Source organism: Dermacentor andersoni, chromosome 2 (genome assembly GCF_023375885.2).
Source record: "Dermacentor andersoni chromosome 2, qqDerAnde1_hic_scaffold, whole genome shotgun sequence".
Taxonomy (NCBI): domain Eukaryota; kingdom Metazoa; phylum Arthropoda; class Arachnida; order Ixodida; family Ixodidae; genus Dermacentor; species Dermacentor andersoni.
The window spans coordinates 90348206-90371027 of NC_092815.1; the positions used below are offsets into that span (position 1 = coordinate 90348206).

A 22822-nucleotide genomic window follows, 5' to 3' on the forward strand; every position below is an offset into this window, starting at 1 on the left:
TCCTTGCCTTGTTTTTATGCTTTCGATTAAATTTTTTTCTCCACTTTCCTAATCGTTTATGCTTTGCCTGTTTTGCCCTTCCAGAAGCAGTACCACTTTTCTTAGACTTGCTGAGATCACCACACCAAAATGTCTGCGAACAAGCAGTTTGGGCATTGGGAAACATAATTGGTGAGCTGTGTATCATTGCAGTTTTTGTAGCAACGTAATGGTCATTGTTCTATGGGGAACCTTGAGTCGCACTACTGTTTGCTTCGGATGGGAAGAGATGTCAGGTTATTGTAAGTTGTTGCAGGTGTGCGCTGCCAAACAAGCCCCTGTTACTTGAGGTGGGACAAGGCTCTTTTCAAGGAAATGTCAAGTGTTGAGGTTCTGTTTATCGACTTCAGTGAAATTGACAGATTTTGAGTGCTGTTCCTGAAATCTGTCGCAGTATTGTGAACACCTTGTATTCAACAGTGTGGCTTGTGTAACCTTGGAGTGTGCAATCATGTTTTTAGTGTTGCGCATCTCCAGAGATCTTGCAATGCATCGTACGTGGTGTACTGTGCTCTTATCTCTGTTTACCGATGTACGGATTGTCATGGGAAAATAAAAGGTGGAAGGTCATGGGAAAATAGATGGTGGAAGATACATTCTGCCCAATTAGCCCATGATATTTCAGTGCATCCCACCCATCACAGCAAGACTAGCGAATTCCCATAGGAAAGACGGAGGGGGCTGTAGGTGAAAGTAGCGCGTAAGGGGGGACGTGGGTTTTGAAACGGCAAAAAATCACAAAAAAGTAGATTTTCGGAAAAGTGCATTTTCGCTACGTTTATACATTCAAGAATCCCTCCCCGAAATCTAAAAGCTAAATCTAATTGGAAAATAATAAAAAATTGCGCTTAAAGGGGCCAGGGTGAACGCGAAATCAGCAAAATTTGGTCAAAAATGTTCAAACTTCGCGCCGTCACCTTTTGCGAACGCGGTGGCCGGTGGCCGCTATCTTGCGCTTGTTTTGAAGCTGTTTTCTTTGTGCGCATTTCGCGCCAGTTCAAAATGGTGTCAGTGAAGGGAAACTGACGCTATCGCGTCATTTCTGAAGGATGCGTCCGTGCCGCCTATTGGTTTGGCGCTCCTTGGCGCGCGCTCGACCGCTCTCGCATTTCGCCACGTTTGTTTATCTCTGGTTTCATCGCACCGCTGTCTATGTTGTCTACGTTTGTTGTTTGTTCAGCCGCTTGCTTCGCGACCACGTTTGATAAGGTGTTCATTTCGCTGCCCGGATGGCTGGAAAAGATCATCGTCAAGTGGCTGTGGAATGCGCGACGGAAGGCGGCTAGGCCTGTCATACTCGCGGAGTTGCCGGTTGCTGGTCTGCCTGGACATTCTATCGGATCAAGTTCCGAGCTGCAAACCGGCACGTCTAGCGTCAACACTTCGTCCGCCCACGCCACGCATGTTGGCACAGATCGTGCAGGCACCGTTTCCTTCACAACTGAAGAAAGCAGCGAGCGCCGGGAAATGTACCTGGTGTCGTAGTCTGCAATGGAACGAAAGTTCAAACTGCTGGGTGTCCACACGAGAGAGGACGTCAACAACAGCGGAAGTAAATTTGCAATCGTGGATTTATCCGTCGTACAAGAGTTCCCTGGACTCGTGCTGTGTCCCGGGTGCAGCTAGAAAGTGGTGATGCTTTCAAGGACCCCTCCAAGGAGTACGGGCTCTCAGCAATGTTCTGACAATGTTCTGTCGTCACAATGCTGCGAGAGCAAAGGGAGAGCCTGAACCCAGGCACCACTACAACTTGCCAGAACATGTGGCAGAAGCAATGCTGCCCGTATGTACGTGGCTATCTGAAAAAACCCTGCTTCAGATATGCCAGCGAGGCAAGACACAGAATTCGAATGAGAGCCTTCACTCAGTGATTTGGAATGTCTCAAAGGAACAGCGTGCATCTTTCTTTGCTGTGCAAGCTGCTGTTGGGGAACCTGTCCTACGCTTCAACACTGGGAACCTGCTTGCGTCCACTGCAATTCTACAGCAGCTACACATGAATATTCCTGGCACTGCATCTCAGCGAGCAAATGAGAAAGACGGCCATCGAAGTGCTAACTCCAACAAGAAGCCTCTTTGAGCGCAAGGAAGCTGGCCAAAAAGCGGCATAAAGATGGGATGCATCCAGTTTATGCCCCTTGTGAATTTCCTTGAGATTTTATTGGTATGTTCTCAATGAAGATGTTGCAGAATGTTTTTCCTTGATTTCTCAAAACAACAATTTTGACAGACTTCCAATTTGGAGGTAAAATAGCTTCTGTCCTATTTCAGCTATCGGCATAATTTTTTTTTTTGCCAGAAAGAGAAATGTATGCAGTAAGCAATATGCACATTTTCAAAGCAGTACTCTTCTCAGAAAGTTTTTGAAATGGGTCACATGCTTGACATGTCAAGATGGCATTTTTTCCTCATAACTTTGATGAGCTCTGCCTCTTGCTCAGATTAGCCTAGAACATTGATTAATACCTTATGGCACTCCCTGAACATTCTAGATAGTCTTTATACTCAAATCACTGTGTTAGGGTTTTCTGTTTAGATGCTAGTTTTCTTCCAAACAAAGGACCCAGCTTATACAATGCATTTAGAGTATATCAGAAACTACTTATCCTATGGCAAAATTAATTATATTTTTAGAATCTGAATATTAAAATACACCAAGTGTGAAAATTTCGTTCAGATCTGTCCACAAATAAAAAAGTAGTATTTCAAGTGTAGCCTCCCCCTTTAAGGGGAGACACGGCTCTTTGAGGCGAAAAAATCTTGAAAAAAATATATTTTTTAAATGTCATTTTCGATACCTTCAGCCACTATTCCTTCACCAAGTTTGCTATCTCGCAGAAGAGTATTTTGCCTGTAATATAAATTTATAACATCACTGCGAGCTGAATTCCGTGCAAAAGCAACCCTCTTTATTGCGGCGCGTAGCTCTTTTCCTATGCATGCGGTTGCAGCCATTTTGGTCTTTTTGGAAAGAGGAGGCTTTCTTCTTCAATTTGTCACCAAAAGTGACTAAGCCAGCTCGCCGCTGACGTTGAAATCCGGGAAGAAAATAAAGTCCAAACATGCGATCCCATTCGTCAACTAGCGCATGTGATCAGAAATGCGTACTGTGGTTGGCTGCGCGAGGTTTCTGTCGTCTGCTCCACTCCGCAGGTGACACGACATCGCGTCTCATAGGTTTGTAACAAGTGTGCGACGATGTCTGATCCACCGGGGAAGTTCGCCACGAGGCACAAGTTTGGCAAAAAGAAGCGATCAGCTTATACATTTCAAAAGCATTCCATTCCTTCGGAAAACATCAAGAATGGTCTGTCGCCAACCACAAGTGATGCTGAAGTTGTGGACGATGTCAAAGTAGGCCGAGCCTACTTTCAGTGAACACTTTCACTGAGTGAAAGTGTTCCGGACAGTGGCCGCGTTCGGCATAACTCTGCAATGTTGCAGCGTGGGGATTTGCTGCAGAGAGAGATGAAAGCCCCCCAAAAGCTTCAAGTTCTTGCTTAAAAGCCAGCAACAAAGCGAAAGTTGGATTTCTTCACTTGCGTCGACGACGTTGCGGCCGTACCAGTCGACGCCGAGGGAGGCTTTGCTATCGTCGGTTTGGACTGAATGAACGCACTGATGTTGTTTGCCAAGTGCAAGGTGTGCGGCCGTAGCATCACATTTGGCAAAAGCGAACGAGAATATGGCCTCGCCATAAAGTTCGTTATCATGTGCGTGTGATGTCACGTTGAAGTGGAGCTCGCCCTGCAGATGCAGAAGAGAGAGAGAGAGAGAACTATTTGGTCCATTAAGGGTAGATGCAGAAGAGCAACCCGTTCATTGTGAACGATCTTGCCATGCACACGATGCAATCCGCGAACGGTGCTAAATGTTTTTGGCACATTTGGGTGGCTGTAGTCGGAGCGACTACATTCCTGGTGGCTTTTAGCCACTTTCACTGTAAAATATTGCAATACTATTTCTGCACTTTTGATTAAAAGCGAATGTATTTTTTCTCATTTACTCATAACACAGATTTTTGACTTGCTGATTTGCGGCAGCGATATGTCTGCTTTCAAGGCAGGTAGAGCCATAATTATTGTTGTGGCTCATAGCTGAGTGTGCAAAACACACGATAGGAATAGATTTTGAAATTTATGCTTCAAAATTTTTCAGTTCTGCTTTAGATCAGACAGTAGCAAACCCACCTTTGGAACAGTGAAGATTGAATTGCTATAGAATTACTAGTACCTATTTGTTATATCAAAAGAATATTCCTACCACTGTGTTATGTTTTCAGTACCTAGGCATGTGCCAATATGATTTCTTGTAGTAAGGTTATTTTTCTATTGTTTCTGCAAATGATGAACGATGAATTTCATTCATCTTAGGACTGGAAAGTTTCATTAATATTAATGAAAAAATTATGAACATTATTTTAATAGCAGTGTCCCTCCTTAAAAGGGACTTGACAGAAGCCCACCGATACCTCTGTACAGCTGACAGTTACAATAAAGCATTGATATAGATCCTGAAAGGCATTGGAGCTACTGTTATAAGGCAGGGAACTAAGTGAACTTGTTTCTGAAAAAGTACCACCGACAGCCATATTTACACCGCTAAGTGCCTATTCTAAAATATGCTAGAGAGGATGTACTGTATCCACCTACAGAAAGTTACCAGTGGGGTGGGGTCTTTTATGTTGCAACTTAATGCCAAAAATAGCAGTGTGAAGCATTATGGCATTGGATGGGGAGGCCTCCAAAAACTAGGTATGCAAATGACTTTCTTCAATAACAGGGGTAGCTTTATTCCTTGGTTGTGTTGATTTATTCAGTGCCATGCTGTAGTAAAAGAAAGTGTGTTGTTGTGCTTGGATATTCTTATGTGCATTCTTTTGTTGAGGCATTATTTTGGTAAACAGCCTTACCCTTGCTTGTAACTCAGTTTAGCCAGATTGTCCAAACAAAGGTTATCTGTGCCGTTCAGGCCAGTTCAGCCAATACGCATGGAGTAATCATTTTCTAGTTGCATTACAATAGACTATCCTCAAGGGAGGGTTAATTACAGCATCATTGATTCAAATGGTAGTTGTGCTTAGCACATCAAATCACAAGTATGGTCTCTTCACGGTGTCATTTATCATAGCACATTGAACAGCACTTTTGCCAAAATCCCCTATACTGATTATGAAGTGGAAAAATCCAAATTTTATTGGCTTTGTGCATTCCACTTGAAGTACACTTGAGTCTAGGCTCGGCATTAAAGGAACAGAAAAATGAGTCAAGCTTTATTAAAAAATTTAACTTCGTTAATACCATAAAAAACACTTTTACCTTGATAAAGAGGCCTGATAAGCCAGGAAAGATGTGAAAATGAAAGACTGGTGGTAATGTTGCATCGCCCAGCTCTTCGTGGTGTCAAGGATTTTGACGACACCTGCTCAGGCCTAGTCTTCTTTTTTTTATTGGTAATGATGGACTACATTGTACTTTAAAGGAGGCAAAGACAGAACTTCGCAAACTTTTACTGAGCCACAGTGGCCCCAATACGAAGAAATGCTTTGAAATCTGTGATGTCGCATTTGACATATTGCTGCTGAGGTGTCGGTGTGAAATTGAAATGGAGATTTTCTTACCTTGAAAGTAATGTGTGTAATTATGAAATATTTTGTCAGTCCGAACTGATTTAGCGTTCCTTTTTAGTGCTCCTTAGTGAAGGTTACTGGCATCATGGTGCCAGCAGGATGTGTGCACATGCATGCACCCTTGAGTCTGGTGTTTGTCACTAATTGCATATAATGTGTACTCTGGATGCTTATGAGGATTGAAGGTGTTTGCTTGTAATTGCTCTTGGAAGAGGCACTGATGCAGATCTTTTAAAGGATTGTTTGCATCTTTGTTTCAGGGGACGGGCCACAGCTGCGAGACTACGTAATTAAACTTGGTGTGGTAGAGCCACTGCTGTCGTTCATCAAGCCTTCCATGCCGCTAACGTTCTTGCGCAATGTTACCTGGGTCATTGTAAACCTCTGTCGGAACAAAGACCCTCCGCCACCCCTGGAAACTATTCGGGAAATTCTGCCTTCCCTATGTCTCCTCATTCACCACACGGACAACAATGTGAGACACTTTTTCCTGATAACCTTCGTTTTGCTGACAATACTTATTGACATTGTGGTGATTACCGTATTTACTCGCATAATGATTGCACTTGCGTAATGATTGCGCCGCTGAATTTTGTCGTCAAAATTCTATTTTTTTCTTTCCCATGGAATGATCGCACCCCGAACTTGTCGCAACGATATGTCGTGTGCAAAGTCTAGCTAATGATGATCACGCTTACCATCTGTCGAATGCTGTCGAATGCTACGCGAACGACTCATGACGACATACCAAGCGGTCTGCACGCACCATTCTTAAGAATATGCCGCATTTCAATCCTTTCACCACTTTCCGCACTTCCATGAAAAAGAAAAAAAAAAAGCCACAACCAAACTTGCTTTGGCTTTATTACTCGTAGGCTTCATAATGGTTTTGGCCATTAACAACAAAAAAGGTGCCTTTCGATTCTTCTCATCTGCACTCGCGGGCACACAACAAATCACGAGCAGTAACTATAGTGGCCACGTTTACACTGATATGTTAAAAGTGTACCCTATTCATACGCCGACGCTTGTAACACTGCTAGGATATTCGCCCACCTTAGCGGAAACATGCCGTATTAGGATAGTAGTGAAGACAAATGTTGCACTTCCCGCAGCATGCCCGCCATCTGTTTCACTGGCAGCTACGTGTGCCCATCTCTGTTTCCGTCCCCTCAAAGTGTACATGGCTACGTTATTGCCGCAAACTTGCCGATATTAACGATATTATTCATAACTGATATGGAAGAAACTGTTTCAATGCGCGTAATGTACTCACAAGAACAACAAAAATCGCAGTCTGCGCGTTTGGCTTGCTCCGCCGGTCGCCATATTTGGCAGCCGCCTGCTTGTTAACCTGGCAAACGTGGGATGAAAAAAATTTGTTTCTCGCGGGAAATTTAACTCTCGTAATGATAACAGTCCTGAATTTGCATCAATTCTTTTGACAAAAAAGTTTGATCATTATGCGAGTAAATACAGTACTCTAACAGTACTGGCAAAATAAAAAGCTTCAAGTGAGTGGACTAGGTTGAAATTAGATCAGCAGTTTGAAAAGAGGAAATTTAGGATAACTTGTTGTAAAATTTATAAATTACAGGCCTTTACTTGCTTGGCCAGTGACACCATTCCAGTAATCTAAAATACATATTACGTACTGTAGACGTCATCCACAGACACAGAAAGACGAGATGGCCAGGGAGAAAATGGTATAAGTGCGTTGCTCAGAGGCTTGGCTGGAGGCACAGCTTGGTTTGGCTGTAGCTGTTGCCAGCTGCAATTGTCTTTATTTGTTCTTTTTTTTTTTTTTTCCTGTGGCAGCATAGCTCGAGCAAGGAAACTTTAGCCAAGTCAGTTGTTGGTTCAAGTCTTGTCCATTATAGCCTCCTGTAGATTTTAAGGTGTACTTTTTGTGCATGTAAGGCTGGCAGAACTAAGGGGAAATGTAGTCCACTATGTTGGAAAGTCTGTCGTATGTGAGGATTCTACCTTCCTAGCCTGGAAATAATGCTCTCTCTCTCCTATGGCACATTTTTATTTTGAAGTGCAAATGAGAACTTTGTCTCGTGACCCTTGGCATAACGTGCTTTTTCTCACTTTTTCAACATGCTCAGCTCTGCCCTCATTGCTTTTGTACTGCAGATCCTGGTCGACACGGTGTGGGCCATTTCCTACTTAACGGATGGTGGCAATGAGCAGATCCAGTGGGTGATTGACTCTGGAGTGGTGCCTCTGCTGGTGCCCTTACTTAGCCACAAGGAGGTGAAAGTGCAGGTATGCCTTCCCTAAAAATAGCTCAGTAATGAAGCCGGCATGTTCGCACTACTATTCCACTGGTTGGCATCTGGGGTATCGCATATACTGGAGCAGCGCCAAGAAAGGCTACCCCCTTGTCCCCCAGATGCATGCATAATAGGGGTCGTAAACACACGACCCATGAATAAATGTTTGCACAGTGACTGTTCAGCTTTCCCATCAAAAATATATCCTTCATGTTGTTTAGAAGCCTAGAAAAGTGTGAAAAAGAACTGTATCTCCAACACTGAGTGCAAAGAATTCCTGTTTGGTAATGTAATGTTCCTGCTATGTTCGTGTGCTGCCATCTTGGAAATGGCTGTTGTCTTATGCAAACAAAATGTGACATGCCTGCTAAGTTCTGCAATGTCACAGACTAGGAAAAAGCATACCAATAAACTAATTGGAAGACTAGCCAATCCTTTTGAATTGCTAACGTTGGTTATATCTGTCAGTAGTGCGGTGTCCAGTGGGTTGTTAATGCCTGCTGCAAGCTGCACTGAAAGTGATGGCCAGGAGCAATGAAGAATTGATGGAAGCTTTCTCAGCAGCTATGATCATTGGCAGGTGGCTACAGCAAAACAGTTTTTTGTCACCAGCAGTTCCGGCTAAGTTTTCTCATTTTTGTCCAACAGTCCCTGAAGTGTTGTTTGCCCGCTCCACCAATCCAGAAGAGGTTCCTTCTCGCTGGCTGTTGCCCAGGGTTGTTAAGGATCCCGTTTTGGGTCCCATTTCAGCTCCTGTTTTCTAGCTAATATGCATTGCAATGTGTGGGTTTCCGGCATCATGAGCAGCAAGAGGAACTCAAGTACTCGCATTCAGCACAGTTGCGAGCATCATAGCTCACTTCTCACAGTGGCAAATTGTCCTGGTGTATCATGTTTGCAAACTAAGGCTACAAGGTGGCAGCTGTAGGCAAGAGTCAAGCAGTGGTCATAGCTTTATCGTGCAGCTCGTCTTGGTGATACATATGACGGGTGCGTCATAGTGGACAAATAAACCCAAGCACCAGTAGTTGCTGCAGCCATTTCCCTGAGGTGAGGTTGGGGCAGGCTGATAAACAAGATGTGTTCATTAATTGGGTGGTTGGAAAAGAAGAGTAGGGCTTGTAGTGCAGCAGTCCTTGAGCATGAGACCATCAGCCACCTTGGTGAGCTTTGCCATGTTGGCAGAAGGTTTATTTTCCACTGTGTCTTGGTGTTGCAGATACACCTGTCTGAGGCTCTGAGCATGCTATCAACTTTATCTCCAGTGCTCATTTCCTGAGCTGGTCATAGCGAGCTGTGAACCTGTAAGCGCATATTTTCCTGTGGGTGCTGTATGTGGACCTGCATCTCCTCCTTCAAATTGTGTGTTCCAGCAGTGGACCCATTCTTCGCTGTGGGTCCGCGGCAGACGGACTTGTCGCAGTATCCGCAGCAGCGGATGCGGTCGTTAGGCCTGTCGTTGCTGCATCGACGATTTCGGCATCGGACGCTGAGGTTGTGGCGTCCTGGGCGTTTTGCAGTGTTGAGCAGCGTTTTTTTTAAGTTTTCGATGAGCGTCCGTCGCACTTTTTTCGCACCAAACTTGTGCCGCGTTTGAAATTTGCGCTCCGTTTCAGACATCGCATTGACACTGGGGCAAGATGGCGCACCTTAATGCGCGGCTCTAAGCGCGGAGCAGACGATGGCCATGCAGTTCCGCCAATCGGGAGGCAAGCTCAAGTCACATGCACCGAGTGACGAATAGGATGGAGTTCTAGTACCTTTTTTTGCCGCGCATTTTCTAAGTGGCCAATGACCGAATGGGGCCCGTTCTGGTGGGAATTTGAAAGGAAAAGTCGCCTCTTTCAGATGAGACCAAGATGTCCGCGCTAGCATATGTGGAAGAGCAGGTGCGCGTTTCGGAAAATGTGCCGTTTCAGCGCAAGTTCCGCCTGAAATTCAGCTAGTACATGTCGTGTAAGGCGTCACTGCGGCTAAAATACGGATGTTATCGGCATAAAATTAACAATGTTGATGCAATAATAGCTGTACACTCCAAAAATGCAATAAAAAAATCTAGAGTTTTCTCGCGATTTTTGGTCGCCACAACCCGTGTCCCCCCTTAACCAAGATAGCGTGAGATCGCCCATTTACCTGTCGAAAATGGAACTCTGGGAGAGTGTAATGAAGGGGCAAAAAACACAGTATTTATTCCTTTCACACAACAAAAGTCTTATTTTCATTTGATGCCGCAGCGGCGTAGCAGCGACGACAACAACCTCAAACTCCCTTAAGCTGTGAGCCAGCTTTTCCGCCAACACCCTCTTTTTAGCAAACACCCGCATGAGGCCGATGTGATGCGCAGCTTCTACCCGCCGTGGTTGCTCAGTGGCTATGGTGTTAGTCTGCTGAGCACGAAGTCGCGGGATCGAATCCCGACCATGGCGGCTGCATTTCGATGGGGGCGAAATGCGAAAACACCCGTGTACTTAGATTTAGGTGCACGTTAAAGAACCCCGGGTGCTCAAAATTTTCGGAGTCCTCCACTATGGTGTGCCTCATAATCAGAAAGTGGTTTTGGCACGTAAAACCCCATAATTTAATTTTAATGCGCAGCTTCTGCCACTGTCTAGCCTGAATCGTCCATGCTGTCGCTTTCCATGTCGTCTTCATCACTGTCGTTAGGCGACACTTCGGCAATAACAGAGGCTACAATGGCAAAAAGTCGAAGCTCGAAAAGGTGAGCTTTGTAGCCGACATCTTTTCGCGGTCCCAGCAGCACTGCCAAGCATCTTCTCCTTCGCATTCTGAATGCCACACACCACAGTCAATGGTAGGTCCCTCTCGCATGCCAGCAGAGACTTCATGCCACGTTCAGTAGCACGAACAATGTCCAATTTTTATTTTATGTTGAGTACCTGGTTTTTTGTCCGAGCTTCGGTATGATGAGAGTCCTAGCTTGCACGACGTCACAACATAGGCCACCACTAGCCACCCACAATGCTCTCTGACTCTGCGCTGAAATGATGTGGATGTTAATGTGGCTTCACCCTTCCAAGCGTCCTCTGCGTTTGCACTTGCAAGTCGTTCTGATCTCTGAGGCTCCTTCTTCTGCCTGGCCGACCTACTGCCGTGATCGTGCTACAAAAGTGCAAACACTACGTGTTAACTGATATGCTTGCAATAAGCTGGTACGGTTTATGCGGGTACAAAACACATTATGTTCAATGGCTGCTGAGTCGGGGAATTGACTTTACTACTTTTTAAACAAATTACTGTTTAAGCGGATATGGTTTAACGAGGTTTTACTGTATTAACAATATGTGTGTGTTAGCATGCAGCATTGAAATGCCTATTTTTGTTCTTCTTGAACTACCTGTTTGGTGCATTTGATGTATGCTTGTTTCATCAAATTCCATTTACATGGGTTTCTATAAATTGCAGGGCGATACAACATGCTCGTGTCACAGCTTTGCGGTGGTTCCAAAAACTGGTTTATACGGAATAGCTCATAAACTTTATTTGAGCAGCATCTCATGCCTGTATGCTAATGACAAGACTTATTACACTCATGTTTAGATCACTTGCGCATTTACTGTGTTGGCATTATGCTGATGGTTGAGTGTTTGCTTTGCAGACTGCTGCCTTGAGGGCAGTAGGCAACATCGTCACAGGCACTGACGAGCAGACGCAGGTGGTACTGAACTGTGATGCACTGGCACACTTCCCTGCACTGCTGACACATCCCAAAGAGAAAATCAACAAGGCAAGTAATGGTTTACTACAATTTGCTCCACTGCTGCTAAGACCAGCAGAATAGCACAGTACTGCTGCACCAAACGCCAAAGTTTTGCTGGTAGGGATTTTCATTTGTGGAGTTTTGAACTCTACTGGTAGGCATGACTCGTGGTGGTGCTGTGCATATATATATATATATATATAATGGAAACAGGCACAGGTTGCCATGTACCAGATGCGAAAAGTGACCTTTAAGTTTTCTATAGTTTTTAAAAATTAGTACAACCAGGCCACACATGGGAAAAAATGTCCAGCTTTACTAAGTTGTCATCAAAGGAACCAGCACTTTGCATTACTCAATGTAAATATGATGAGCAAAATGAGAACGAGGTAAAAGCGGGAGCCAATGTTTCGACAAGTGGACTTGTCATTTTCAAGGCCTTGAAAAAGGACAAGTCCACTTGTTGAAATGTTGGCTCTCGTTTTTATCTTCTTCTCGTTTCCCACCCTCCCCGTGATTTCCCTCAATGTATATATGAGAGATAGCCATGGCTGCTCATGTGCGATTGTATTTTTCCATTGCCAAAGTCAAAAATAGGAAGCTTAGCTTAATGCATGCTATGGTTATGGTGAAAGATGCGACACAATTCATACAGCACTTCTTTTGTGCTGTGATGATATCTAATACTGATACCCAATATTGATTTCAAGTGTAGTGAAAAACAGTCAAGGTATAGGGGATAAATTTTCTTGCACCTAACAAGGCCTTAAAGTAGCCAAACCTGACAGCCCTGTGGGCGGAATATACTACCCAAGCATATGAAGTTTCATAACTTCAGGGAAGCCACGGGATAGGAATGATGACAAGACTCTCAAGAGGTGGTAGTGCTTTCTTGTGCTGATGCGTGTGGGCCTGGAGGTTCCCAACACTTGGCCAACCGCCATTGTGGCTGACATAGCAGTGCATCTGAGGAGAGCATCCCAGTCTGCTGCTTTTCTGAAGCATGGTGGAAGATTGGTATGCACCAGTGATCAGACAACCGTGAGGGCCGTTGATGTGCTGGTGAACCTCCTCCACGTGCATTGGAGCAAGAGCATTAAGCAATGCACTGCCTTATTGAGAGTCCGGGGGTTTGCCTAGCTGGGAGCTCCTCTCGTTCTTCGCTTGAGTTGAGCACCAGTGATTGCTAGCCCCTGTCCTGGTCTGACCAATAATGGCTACACTGCTGAATTTCATTTGGGTTAAATATGCAGGTGTTTAGCACATACGTGTTCGTTACTGGTGGGCCGTGCAATACACTCAAGAAATGTTGTGTAGCGATGAAAAATCTTCCCCTAGTGTTGCCATTTCTGCTTATTGCGACATCGTGGAAAAGCACTGGGTTTTGCTCGTTTGTGTAAAGAATATGCCATGTGTCCTTGTGTAACTGCTGCATTCTAAATATTGGTGTAAATATTTAAAGGGGACCTGAATCACTCCTTGGGCTTGGTGAAATAAAAAAGTCTGAGGATAGCATACGCTGCTGTGAACATATAAGCCAAGTTTTGCAGTTATGCACGGTGCGTGGAGCTTGCAAGCAGAGTGTGAAGTAATCTTCCTCTCAAACGCTCTTTTCAACAGAAGCCTGCTCCTCACTCTTTTCTGGATGCTTCATTTGTATTAAACCGGATTCCCATACGCAGCTGCTATTGGCCAATAGCTGACGTCAATGAAGAAGGGTGTATGGATCAGAGTGCTTCTTACTCCTGTTCCTGTGTATATTTATTGACAGTTTAATAAGCAGGCTGAAGTAAGCGAAAATCTGCTTTAGAATTTCGATAATTATGTACTTCCCAAAGAAGCCAACTATCGTGTGCTTATGCTCGGCCGCAGCAGCCTGCGTATGAATGAAACAATGGCCACCCTGCTTATTCGTGTTCTAACCGGTGGGTCTCGCTAATTTCGATTAGTTTTGAACGCTCAACTAGCCTCGAACCATGCGAAATTAGAGGTCATACCACATGCATGTTCGCCAACACACACTCAGTCCTATCCACTCCTGGTTCTATGCCTTGGCAGACTTAGTGATAGCGCTTCAAAAATACGCAAGTTATATATGGCTACTATCCATCGTACAAGCTGTTGTAGGACAAAGCCGGCCTGCACCATGTAGCATGGCCGGACCAGAGCGTATGAGTGTGAGCATGCACTCAGGCTCTGTCATGCACACGGCACACACTGAATGTACACACTACAGTTGCATGTAGCTGCTGTCTGCTACGCAGTGTAGATACAGCGGCCACCATGAGGTGCCGTGACGAGTCCACTGGCTAAGTGCACTGTGGCTTGCCGTGGGCAAATGTGTTTGGCTTATGTTTGTCATGTCGTAGGCAGCAAAATAGGAAGTAGTGGCATCTACGTTAACATGAATTCTGGACTACGGTAACGTTCAGTGGGCAGAGAATTGTGGGCATGCCTCACTCCGCCGTAGCCTTCGCATTTCTAAGCATTGTAGAAAGAGTGGAAGCACTGCGAAGGGGGCCATGTTTGATTGCCAAATAACTCTGCTTCTGCTGAATGCATTGAAGTACTTCTTGCGGCAAGTAAATATGAAATAGCCCATTTTAACTTTAAATGCCTTTCTTTCTCCACTTCAATAAAAAATGGTTCAGGGCCCCTTTAAAAAAAAAAAATATTCCGTGCATATACTGTGGCTGTGTGGCATGCACTGCATTACAGTGAAAACCCGCAATAACGAAAAGTTTCCTATCCCTGGCGAACGCCTATAGGGTTCAATGCATTTCGTAGCTCTCGACAATGAAATGTCACTGTACTACAATCTTGCATCAACTAAATTTGCCGAAACGTAACCCCCCCCCCATATCACCTACTTGCACAAGGCTAGCAGGCTTCAATATGGCTCAAATGCGATTTGCACTAAAATTGCATAAAATACCACCACATTACACTTGCGTTGGTGCCACCATTTCTGTTTACAAAAACAACCAAGTGCTGGGAGTGATCGCATGCGCCAGAAATAAGATGAGGGTAGCTTTGTTGTCCTTGTCATCCAGCTTGCGCTACAGCAAAATAGGAGATGCCGGAAACAAGTCAAGGCCGTCATCTTTTTGATGATCCCCTGTTTGAAGCAGCGCACATGTTGCTACCGACATGTGACGACTGTTTTTGCACACTTAGTGCAGTGCTTAAAGAAGGAAGGCTCCTCTTTCCAACGAGACCAAGATGGCTGCGATCGCGCGCATAGAAAAGGAGCTACGCGCCGCGATAAAAAGGGCTGTTCTTGCGCGGAATTCAGCTCACAGTGATGTTATAAATTGATATTGCGGACGAAATACTCTTCCCTGAGATTCAAAACTTGGTGAATTAAAGGAATATTAGCTGTAGAATTCGAAAATTTTATTTTCGAAAAATCGATTTTTTCGTGATTTTTTCGCCGCAAAGACCCGTGTCCCCCCTTAATGTGCGCCTCAATGAGCAAAATGCAGCAAGAACAAGAAAATTCATGTCCCACCGACGTGGAATATGCTGCTTGAGATGGCATGGCTTTAGGTGGTCGCAGCATGGAGTGCCAAGCATCGGCCCATGATTAAAATAAGCATCCCTTGCTTTAAGAATGCTGGTTTGGTGCCACCTGACAGGCATCATGTGCGGATTCGGCACCGGATGTAGATTTGCGCTAAAAGGCCGTAATCTCGATCGACTGCCTTCGGGTATGCGAGATATCACTTTCGCGCTCGGCACTGGACGCGTCGGTGTTTACGGGCAACAGTGTGCGATGGATAAATGCTGCTGGTTGTGTGGTGCGTTGTTGTTTTGCCTTCGGTGCCGAGTTATGCAAAATCTCATAAAAGTGATTGTATCTCCGAAAGCAATTGATTGAGAATATAGCTCCACAGCACTGCTGCCACTGCTGATTGATGCATTCGGCGCACTTTGTACTGTCGGCAGTGCGGTTGTCAGCAATGCGGCAAAGCTTGCCAAAGTAGGCTAACGGAATTTCGACAGTAAAGCTTTGTTCTGCGTCGCATTACCTGTCTGTTTCATTTCGCAACAACGAAATTCTTGCGAAAGCGACTTTATTCGCGTTCCCTGCTGATTTCGTTATTGCGAGGTTAAACTGTGTCCCCAAATTGTATTGGCATGCTGCTTAGAGGCATATGGGGCTCCTTTGATTTGTTGGCTGCTCCTGACCGTTTAATAGAGCCCTACTAGTTCTTTTTATTTATTGACTATTTTTTTTTTCATTGTGCCACCTTATGATGGCACATTTGAGCTCTCCTTCAAGGATAATTTTTACATTAGAACTGCACACTTTGAAGCGACAATGAATGAGGTAGAAATCAAAGATAATGTGAATGCTTCCCAAGTTTGAATGCACGTGGCAGTAAGGTTGCCTGTTTTACTAAGCAGATGCAGAGTTGTATACATCGTACTTATATTGGGTGCACCCAAATAACCCTGATCCAAATTTAAGACGAAGCTTCAGCTCGGTGCCAGCTTTGATACTGCTAATAAAGTACAATTAAGCATGGTTATACAGTAAAAGCTTGTTAATTCAGAACTAATTAATTCGAAATTTCGGATAATTCGAAGTAGCCGCTGCGGTCCTTCCAGCAATGTATTGAAAGCAATATGTAACACATCCGGCTAATTCACACTGAAATCTGCCCCTTCACTGATAATTCAAACTCCACGCCATCGTGGATAGGGAGAGTACTAGTGCGCGGTAGCACGTTGGCGATGCTGGCGTTGCCGCGTGGGCTGCGTGGCTTTACTTTTAACGCGACAGTGTTACGGAGCTCGTGTCGCAGAAAAGCCGGCGTCAGTGTCGGCGTCCGCGGCGTTGGCCGTGAGCGAAAAACCCCGGCAGGCAATTCATAAATAAAAACAACTTGCAACATGGGCTGCGTGGGAATCGAACCAGGGTCTCCGGAGTGTGAGGCGGAGACGCTACCACTCAGCCACGAGTTCGATGCTTCAAAGCGGTACAAAAGCGCCTCTAGTGAATGCGGTGTTGTCTTAGAAACGTGCCGTAGAAAGTTATACTGCGGTGTATATCGGTAATTATGAGCATGTAACTTACAGAAGTTGCAGTTACACGAGTAGCGAAGTACGTTTCCGTTACATTTCTTCTGCGCTTTACGCACATGCAGAGCCATCTTGCGGCAAACACAGAAGTCCCCTCCTCTCAATGTACGGCACTGCCCTGACAGGTGGCGCGCCACGCGCGTATTGGGGCTGTGCGGGGACCGGTGTGAGGTGCGTCGCGGCCCCGACTCCCTCTCCCCTGACGACTCTTCGCCGTGCTCTCTCAAGGGTTGCAGAATCAAGCGTCCTCCCTTTCTTTAGATCACTATCTATATATCTCTCTGCCTGTGCCGATCACGACGTTTGGCTGGCATAGATTGTTTCCCCCTCCGAGACACCGAGTTCTTTGGTTCGTTCCGCTTGCTCAGGCGCACGTTTCGTTGCCGCGCCGAACGCTGTGTTGCTCGACGCTCACCGCGTGATTGGTGGGTGCAAAGTCCGATGCGGGGCGCCTCGTAAGTGATCGCTGCGCCGTAGCGCATTGTCTTACACCCCTTGGCGGGTCTACGGGAACGCTGTCGCGTTTCACTCTTGAAGGCGAAGCTTAAGCGTCCTCCAATTTTTTCCATCTGTGGCCCTTTGTTGAGGCCTGACTGGAGAGAGATGCGTTTGTGCCTGGCCAGACAAGGCCAACGCCTCTGTTGCAGGTCGGTTCTCTCCCGTAAAGTTCCGTCCAAAGCTCAAGAGCGATAAAATCGTCACCGTATGCTGTATGTGCGAGCGAGAGCATGTGAGGGTGAGCTGGTGTGCGCGGCTCAATCTCGCATGCGTGAGGCACAGGGGTAAGGTGGAGAGTGCGAATTCGAGGCGGCGAGATAACCAAAATAACGGTGGTGGTGACTCCGATTAATGCAGTTTTGGACCTGCGGTCTTGGCAGAAAGTCCGGAAAATCAGACGGCGAAGGTTTTTTGCGTCCAAAATTTCAGACATTATACAGTCGAACCCGACTATATCGAACCCGTTTACATCGAATTATTCTATATATCGAACAATTTCTGGTCACGGTATAGTTACAATGAGTATATATAGCAAAAATTACGCTTACATCGAACAAATATTGCAGTGACTCCCGATATATCGAACGTCAAGCGGCGGAAAAGTGCCCCCAGAAGTTGGCTTTCCCTCGCGGTAGCGGGGAAACCCGGCGGCGCGGCTCCATCCAACCGCTCTCCCTACCGTGACCGCGCTGCCTCGGGCTGTTCGGGCGAGCCGTCGACACTCCCCCTGTCGCGCATAGTGGAGTCTATGAGGCCACATCCTCCCTCTTTCTCTATCATCTTTCACTTGCCACCCCCTCTCCCCTGACGACACTTGGCCGTGCTCCCTCACGGGTTGCAGAATCAAGCGTCCTTCCTTTCTTTAGATCACTATCTAGCGACACTCCCCAGCAAAAAATGATCCTGGCCCGCCTGCAGCACTTGCTCAGACAGCCAATCAGAGGCTCTTGTGCTCTCTTCGTGCAAGATGGTGAAAGTGCGAGTTGTCTGGCTGCTTCTCTGGTTAATCGTGTTTGCGCCTTGTGGGCCTTCTCCCGCAATGTTGCCGTGATGAAGCGGCAGAATTCGCCTTTCGTCGTGAAGCTCGAAATCGTAAATCGCGTCGAACGCGATGAGAAGTTGGATGTCCCCGCAGCGTGCAAGATTCCGAGGAGCACTCTCGGCACGATTAGGGCTAAAGTGGCCAGACTCGCGACCCGGTGCCCATGGCGCCCGACGCGTACGCACGGCCGTGTACGAGGGGTTCTTCATACATGCCGGTTTCCGCGTGCTCGGTGAGGACTGTAAATTCTGATCAATGCGACGAAGCCGTTGCCGGTGTTGCCGAAGTTTGGAGCGAGCTGTCAAAATTTCCGGGACATTCGAATCAACGGTGGACGGGTTGGTGAGTGCAGATGATGCTGTCGCGACCACGGTAGAGGCCGGAAACGAAGACTACATCGCCGACATCGTACCGAGCACAAATGAAAGTAGGCACATTGAGGAAAGCAACTACGGTCCTTTGCCCACATCCTCCGAAGTGATTGGTGCACTCGCATTAGTCCGGCGCTTCTGCGCGAATGCGGAAGGTTGCGGCCTCAGCTGCTCCGACTCCTTTGACAACGTGGGGAAGTGCGTGCGTCGCAGGCAGCGAAATTGCCCAAGCAGAAGAAAATGCTAGAAAACTAAGCTAGTTTCGTTAATAAAGTGATTTTATAAATGGTATGTGCTTTTATGACATCCAATTATTTAGCAGGCTTATATCGAATTATGCTCTATATCGAACTGACAGGCGTTTTTTTGCGAGTTCGATATAGCCGGGTTTGACTGTATACAGTCGCCGACCGATTTTCCGGACTCCAAAAATTCGGACATGCCCGATTATTCGGTCAGCTTCGCGGCACCGCCATTCTCCCCATAGACCATAATGTATAACAACTGCCGAAAGTTCGGACACCTTGCGACCTCTCGTCTGATTTTTCGGACACTCCTTGAGCCAACTCGATCGAGGGCATCATGCACAGACTCTGACCGGCGCATAGTTCGACTTGCTGAACGCCATTTTTGTTTTAAACGGAGCCTCCTTGCTGTCCCACAAAGTGGCGCTACTGGAAATCCCCGCTCATCATCATCGTTTCTTCCTGGTTCGATAGAGTGGCCGTACAGCAGTTCCGGTTTCAGCTTAGTAAGCCATGTCAAGACAATCCAGCAGCTGATTTGTTTCTGTCGTGCGCGACGCTGCGAGCAGGCCACGTTTTTCGTTTGTGCGACTGGTGTCGGCACGATGGTGTTTGCTTTGTGCGCTGTGTCGAGGTTTCGGTGATCCAATGCGGCGTACGGAAACATCGCGTCAAGTGTCTAATGGTGCCGACAGTGCCCGCGCAGACTCCGCTGGGGAATGCCGGCAAGCGGGTGCCGGGAGGCCTAAGATTTGTCGCCTTCCGATGTGCTCCCTACTGACGCGGAAAATGTTCTGCCGAAACCTGCGCAGTGGTTGCATTGAGATTCCGGACACCGTCTCATTTGACAGTTTCACAGGTGCTGACACTGCTGTACTGACGTGCGCAGAACTCGACGACGGCGAGATCATTCGTCAGGTTTCTGCTGCACCGCCGGACGATGACTCCGAGTCGGAAGATGACGCACCATGTGCTAGGCTACCGTCGCATGCGGAGCGTGTACAAGCAGTGACTGTGCTTTCAGCCGCCTATAGTGACCTCACGACCCTCTCCGAGATTCAGGCTTATCTGATTGCGCGAAAACGGAACAGCGTGCAACGGCGCACTCACGATTTCTTCAAGCCTACTGACGAGCCCGAATAAGTGCGTGGAAATAAAGGATTTCATTTTTTTTTCTTAATCCGCTTTTTCGGACACCTGTTTATTCGGACATTTCCGCAGTCCCCGTGAGGTCCAAATAAACGGTCGGCGACTGTATTGGCTTGGGGTACATGGTAGTGCCGTGAAGGCATCTGAATTAACGGGAATGTCTGAAAAATTGGGTGTCTAGAAAATCGTTTGTTCACTGTAGTTAGCTAACTTTATAAACTTACCTATTAGATGAGATCTCAATGAAAATGTTGTAGATGATGTTAAAACAAGGACGATAATTACATTCAAAGTAATCTAGGATTTGCATTAGCGAATATCTGTATGCAATAAGTGCAATAAATAATGTTACCCAATTTAACTTCAGTATTGGTTTCCTGTCCACAATGAAAAAAAAAAAGCTTTTGACTAGCATTAGCGAAAGCATCATCATCATCAGCCTGTTGTCTCCTCTCCTAGCCTGCCATGGCTGTGCAATGCATGGCTGTCAGCCCTCTGACTGCTTACTGGCCCACTTGCTTCATCTCACAGGTGATCTACGGCAAGTGCAAAACCCAAGCTAGCTGTGGCTTCTTGTGCTCTGTCCTTAAGTGTGTTTTGTGCTGAAGGACATGTGATCTCAAGTTTCGGAGATGGGTTGAAGTGAGAGGTAGACTAACCTTCTGCTTCCTCTCCTGTGCTCTTCATGGTAACGTCCCGCACAAGCGACGCTATCAGCTGAAGCAGAGTGGACACAAACGGCTTCGCTGGCTTTGCCTTGTACTGTCGATGTGAAGATATTGTCAACAGTCTGTGCATTCTGTTGACACAGCCATCTCCATGGTTCTCTAACCAGCAGGCTTTGCTATTCTTTTCTTGCCGTGATGTGTTGGCTTGGATAGTACTGATTTTATTAATGCCCCCTTTTTTTATGTCTTGCAGGAGGCAGTGTGGTTCCTGTCAAACATCACGGCAGGCAACAACCAGCAGGTCCAAGCTGTGATTGATGCTGGTCTAATTCCAATGATTATCCACCATCTAAGTAAGGTAGGCAATCTGTTTTTTTTTTTTTTTTTGCATATTGAAGAATTCGGGGCATCAGTCATTCAAAAATAATCCAGGCCCTCCGTTATGGTTTTCCGAATTGCGGACAAGTTGTAGCTTTGGGATGTACAAACCAAACACAGACCTAGAGGACAGCATGTGAAGTCTACGGAAAGGGATGTTAAGTAGAGAAAACATTTTGGCTGAACCTCGATATAACTATATAACAATATAACGAAGTTGCACTTGTAGTGAAAAGCTTTGATATATTGCGAAATTCGTAAATTCGAGGTTTTAGAAGTTTCAGCATTAAAGATCATTCTACAAATTTGCAGAACATTCCTAGAGGATAGTACAGTTGACTCTTGTTACAACAGACCCTGAGAATCAGGCAAAAGATGCCCATTTTATCCGAAGTCCGTAACATCCGAAACGCCTCACTTACGAAACTTTTGTCATGATGTCTAACAACTTTGTTGCAAATAGTGAGTGACGAACGTCCAAAGTAAAAACAAACAAAACAAAGTCAGTTTCGCCGAAAAGGCAAAGCATCGATTGCTATAGCAAATTACCGATTTACCTGCGTAATGAACGCTCTTTTCTTCCCAATATATCGAAGCAAACTTGGGGGGTGCGATAATTATGCGGGGTAAATTTCATGGAAACATTTTCGAGACATCAAAAATTGAAAAGTAAGGTGGTAATCATTTTGAGCATGCATAAGATAACCTATCTTTGCAGTAAAAATACATGTATACCATTTGCAAACCGAAACTTCACATCGGAAGCACCAGACCTTTCGTTCGGCTTGCTGGCTGCATCATCCACGTCGTGGTTCCTGCATAGAATAAAGAACCAACGCATCAGCTGCGCGAAGTTGGCATGGCCTAGGCCAATCGTGCGCAGCGAAACTGAACTCGTGCTCCAGCTCGTATCGCAGCGGCTTCTGGCCTTCTGCCGTTATCGCAAGCATCACGTTGAAGTGCGCACCTTTTTTGACAAGCTCGCTGTGTGCGTCTTTCCTCGATCGTCTTGCTCATTGGCATGTCAAAGTTTATCGGTGTCTGATCAGCGTTTCCGTTTTGTGAGCAGATAAACTCTGTCCTGTAGCAGGTGTATAACTCGACCTAATGAAGGGGGGACATGGGTTTTAGAGACCAAAAATCGCAAGAAAATCAATATTTTGAAAATGGCATTTTCAGAATTTAAAACTATTATTGTAGTGCTTCGGCAAATTTTTCGCATTCGAAATCAATATTTTAGCCGTAATATAAATTTTTGGCACCAGTGTGGGCTAAATATGAGCCAAAGTTTCCGTAAGAAAGCGCTTTTTCCACTGTGCGTGACAGCCCCCGCAGTCGTTTGGTCGCGCCGACCCGTATATCGTTTGGAAGAGCAGTCTCTCGTCTTCATTTTCCCGCCATGACCGGCTTCGTCCGCACATTGGCAGTGAAGAAATTCCGCCTCAAAAAGAAGACCCAATGCATGCTGTAATTGATCAACAAAGGCACGTGACCCTCAGCTAGCCACGCCATTGGCTAGACTGGCGTTGTCTGCATCGCTCCGCCGCCGCTCCGCACACGCCGTGCGTGCCGACGACGTTTCCCGCGCTGACGGCAATGTCGACCTTGACTCCTAAGTTCGCTACAAAGTACAAATTTTGAAAAAAACAAGAAAGAGGAAGTCGGTGTACAACGTTAAGAAACGATGCTCCGTCGCGTCACTTCCCGATGACATTGAT

The 22822-nt window shown here is 46.0% G+C and overlaps 1 protein-coding gene across 1 annotated transcript in view; it reads left to right on the forward strand.

The window, feature by feature from the left end:
* The window catches only part of Kap-alpha3 (karyopherin alpha3), a 62735-nt gene that overhangs the window by 13744 nt on the left and 26169 nt on the right, over positions 1–22822 (forward strand). Inside the window, exons 5-9 of the mRNA XM_050188497.3 lie at positions 85–171; positions 5929–6143; positions 7808–7939; positions 11564–11692; positions 20980–21084. Of these exons, the coding sequence (XP_050044454.1) occupies positions 85–171; positions 5929–6143; positions 7808–7939; positions 11564–11692; positions 20980–21084 (668 nt within the window). The remainder of the gene's footprint in view (positions 1–84; positions 172–5928; positions 6144–7807; positions 7940–11563; positions 11693–20979; positions 21085–22822) is intronic.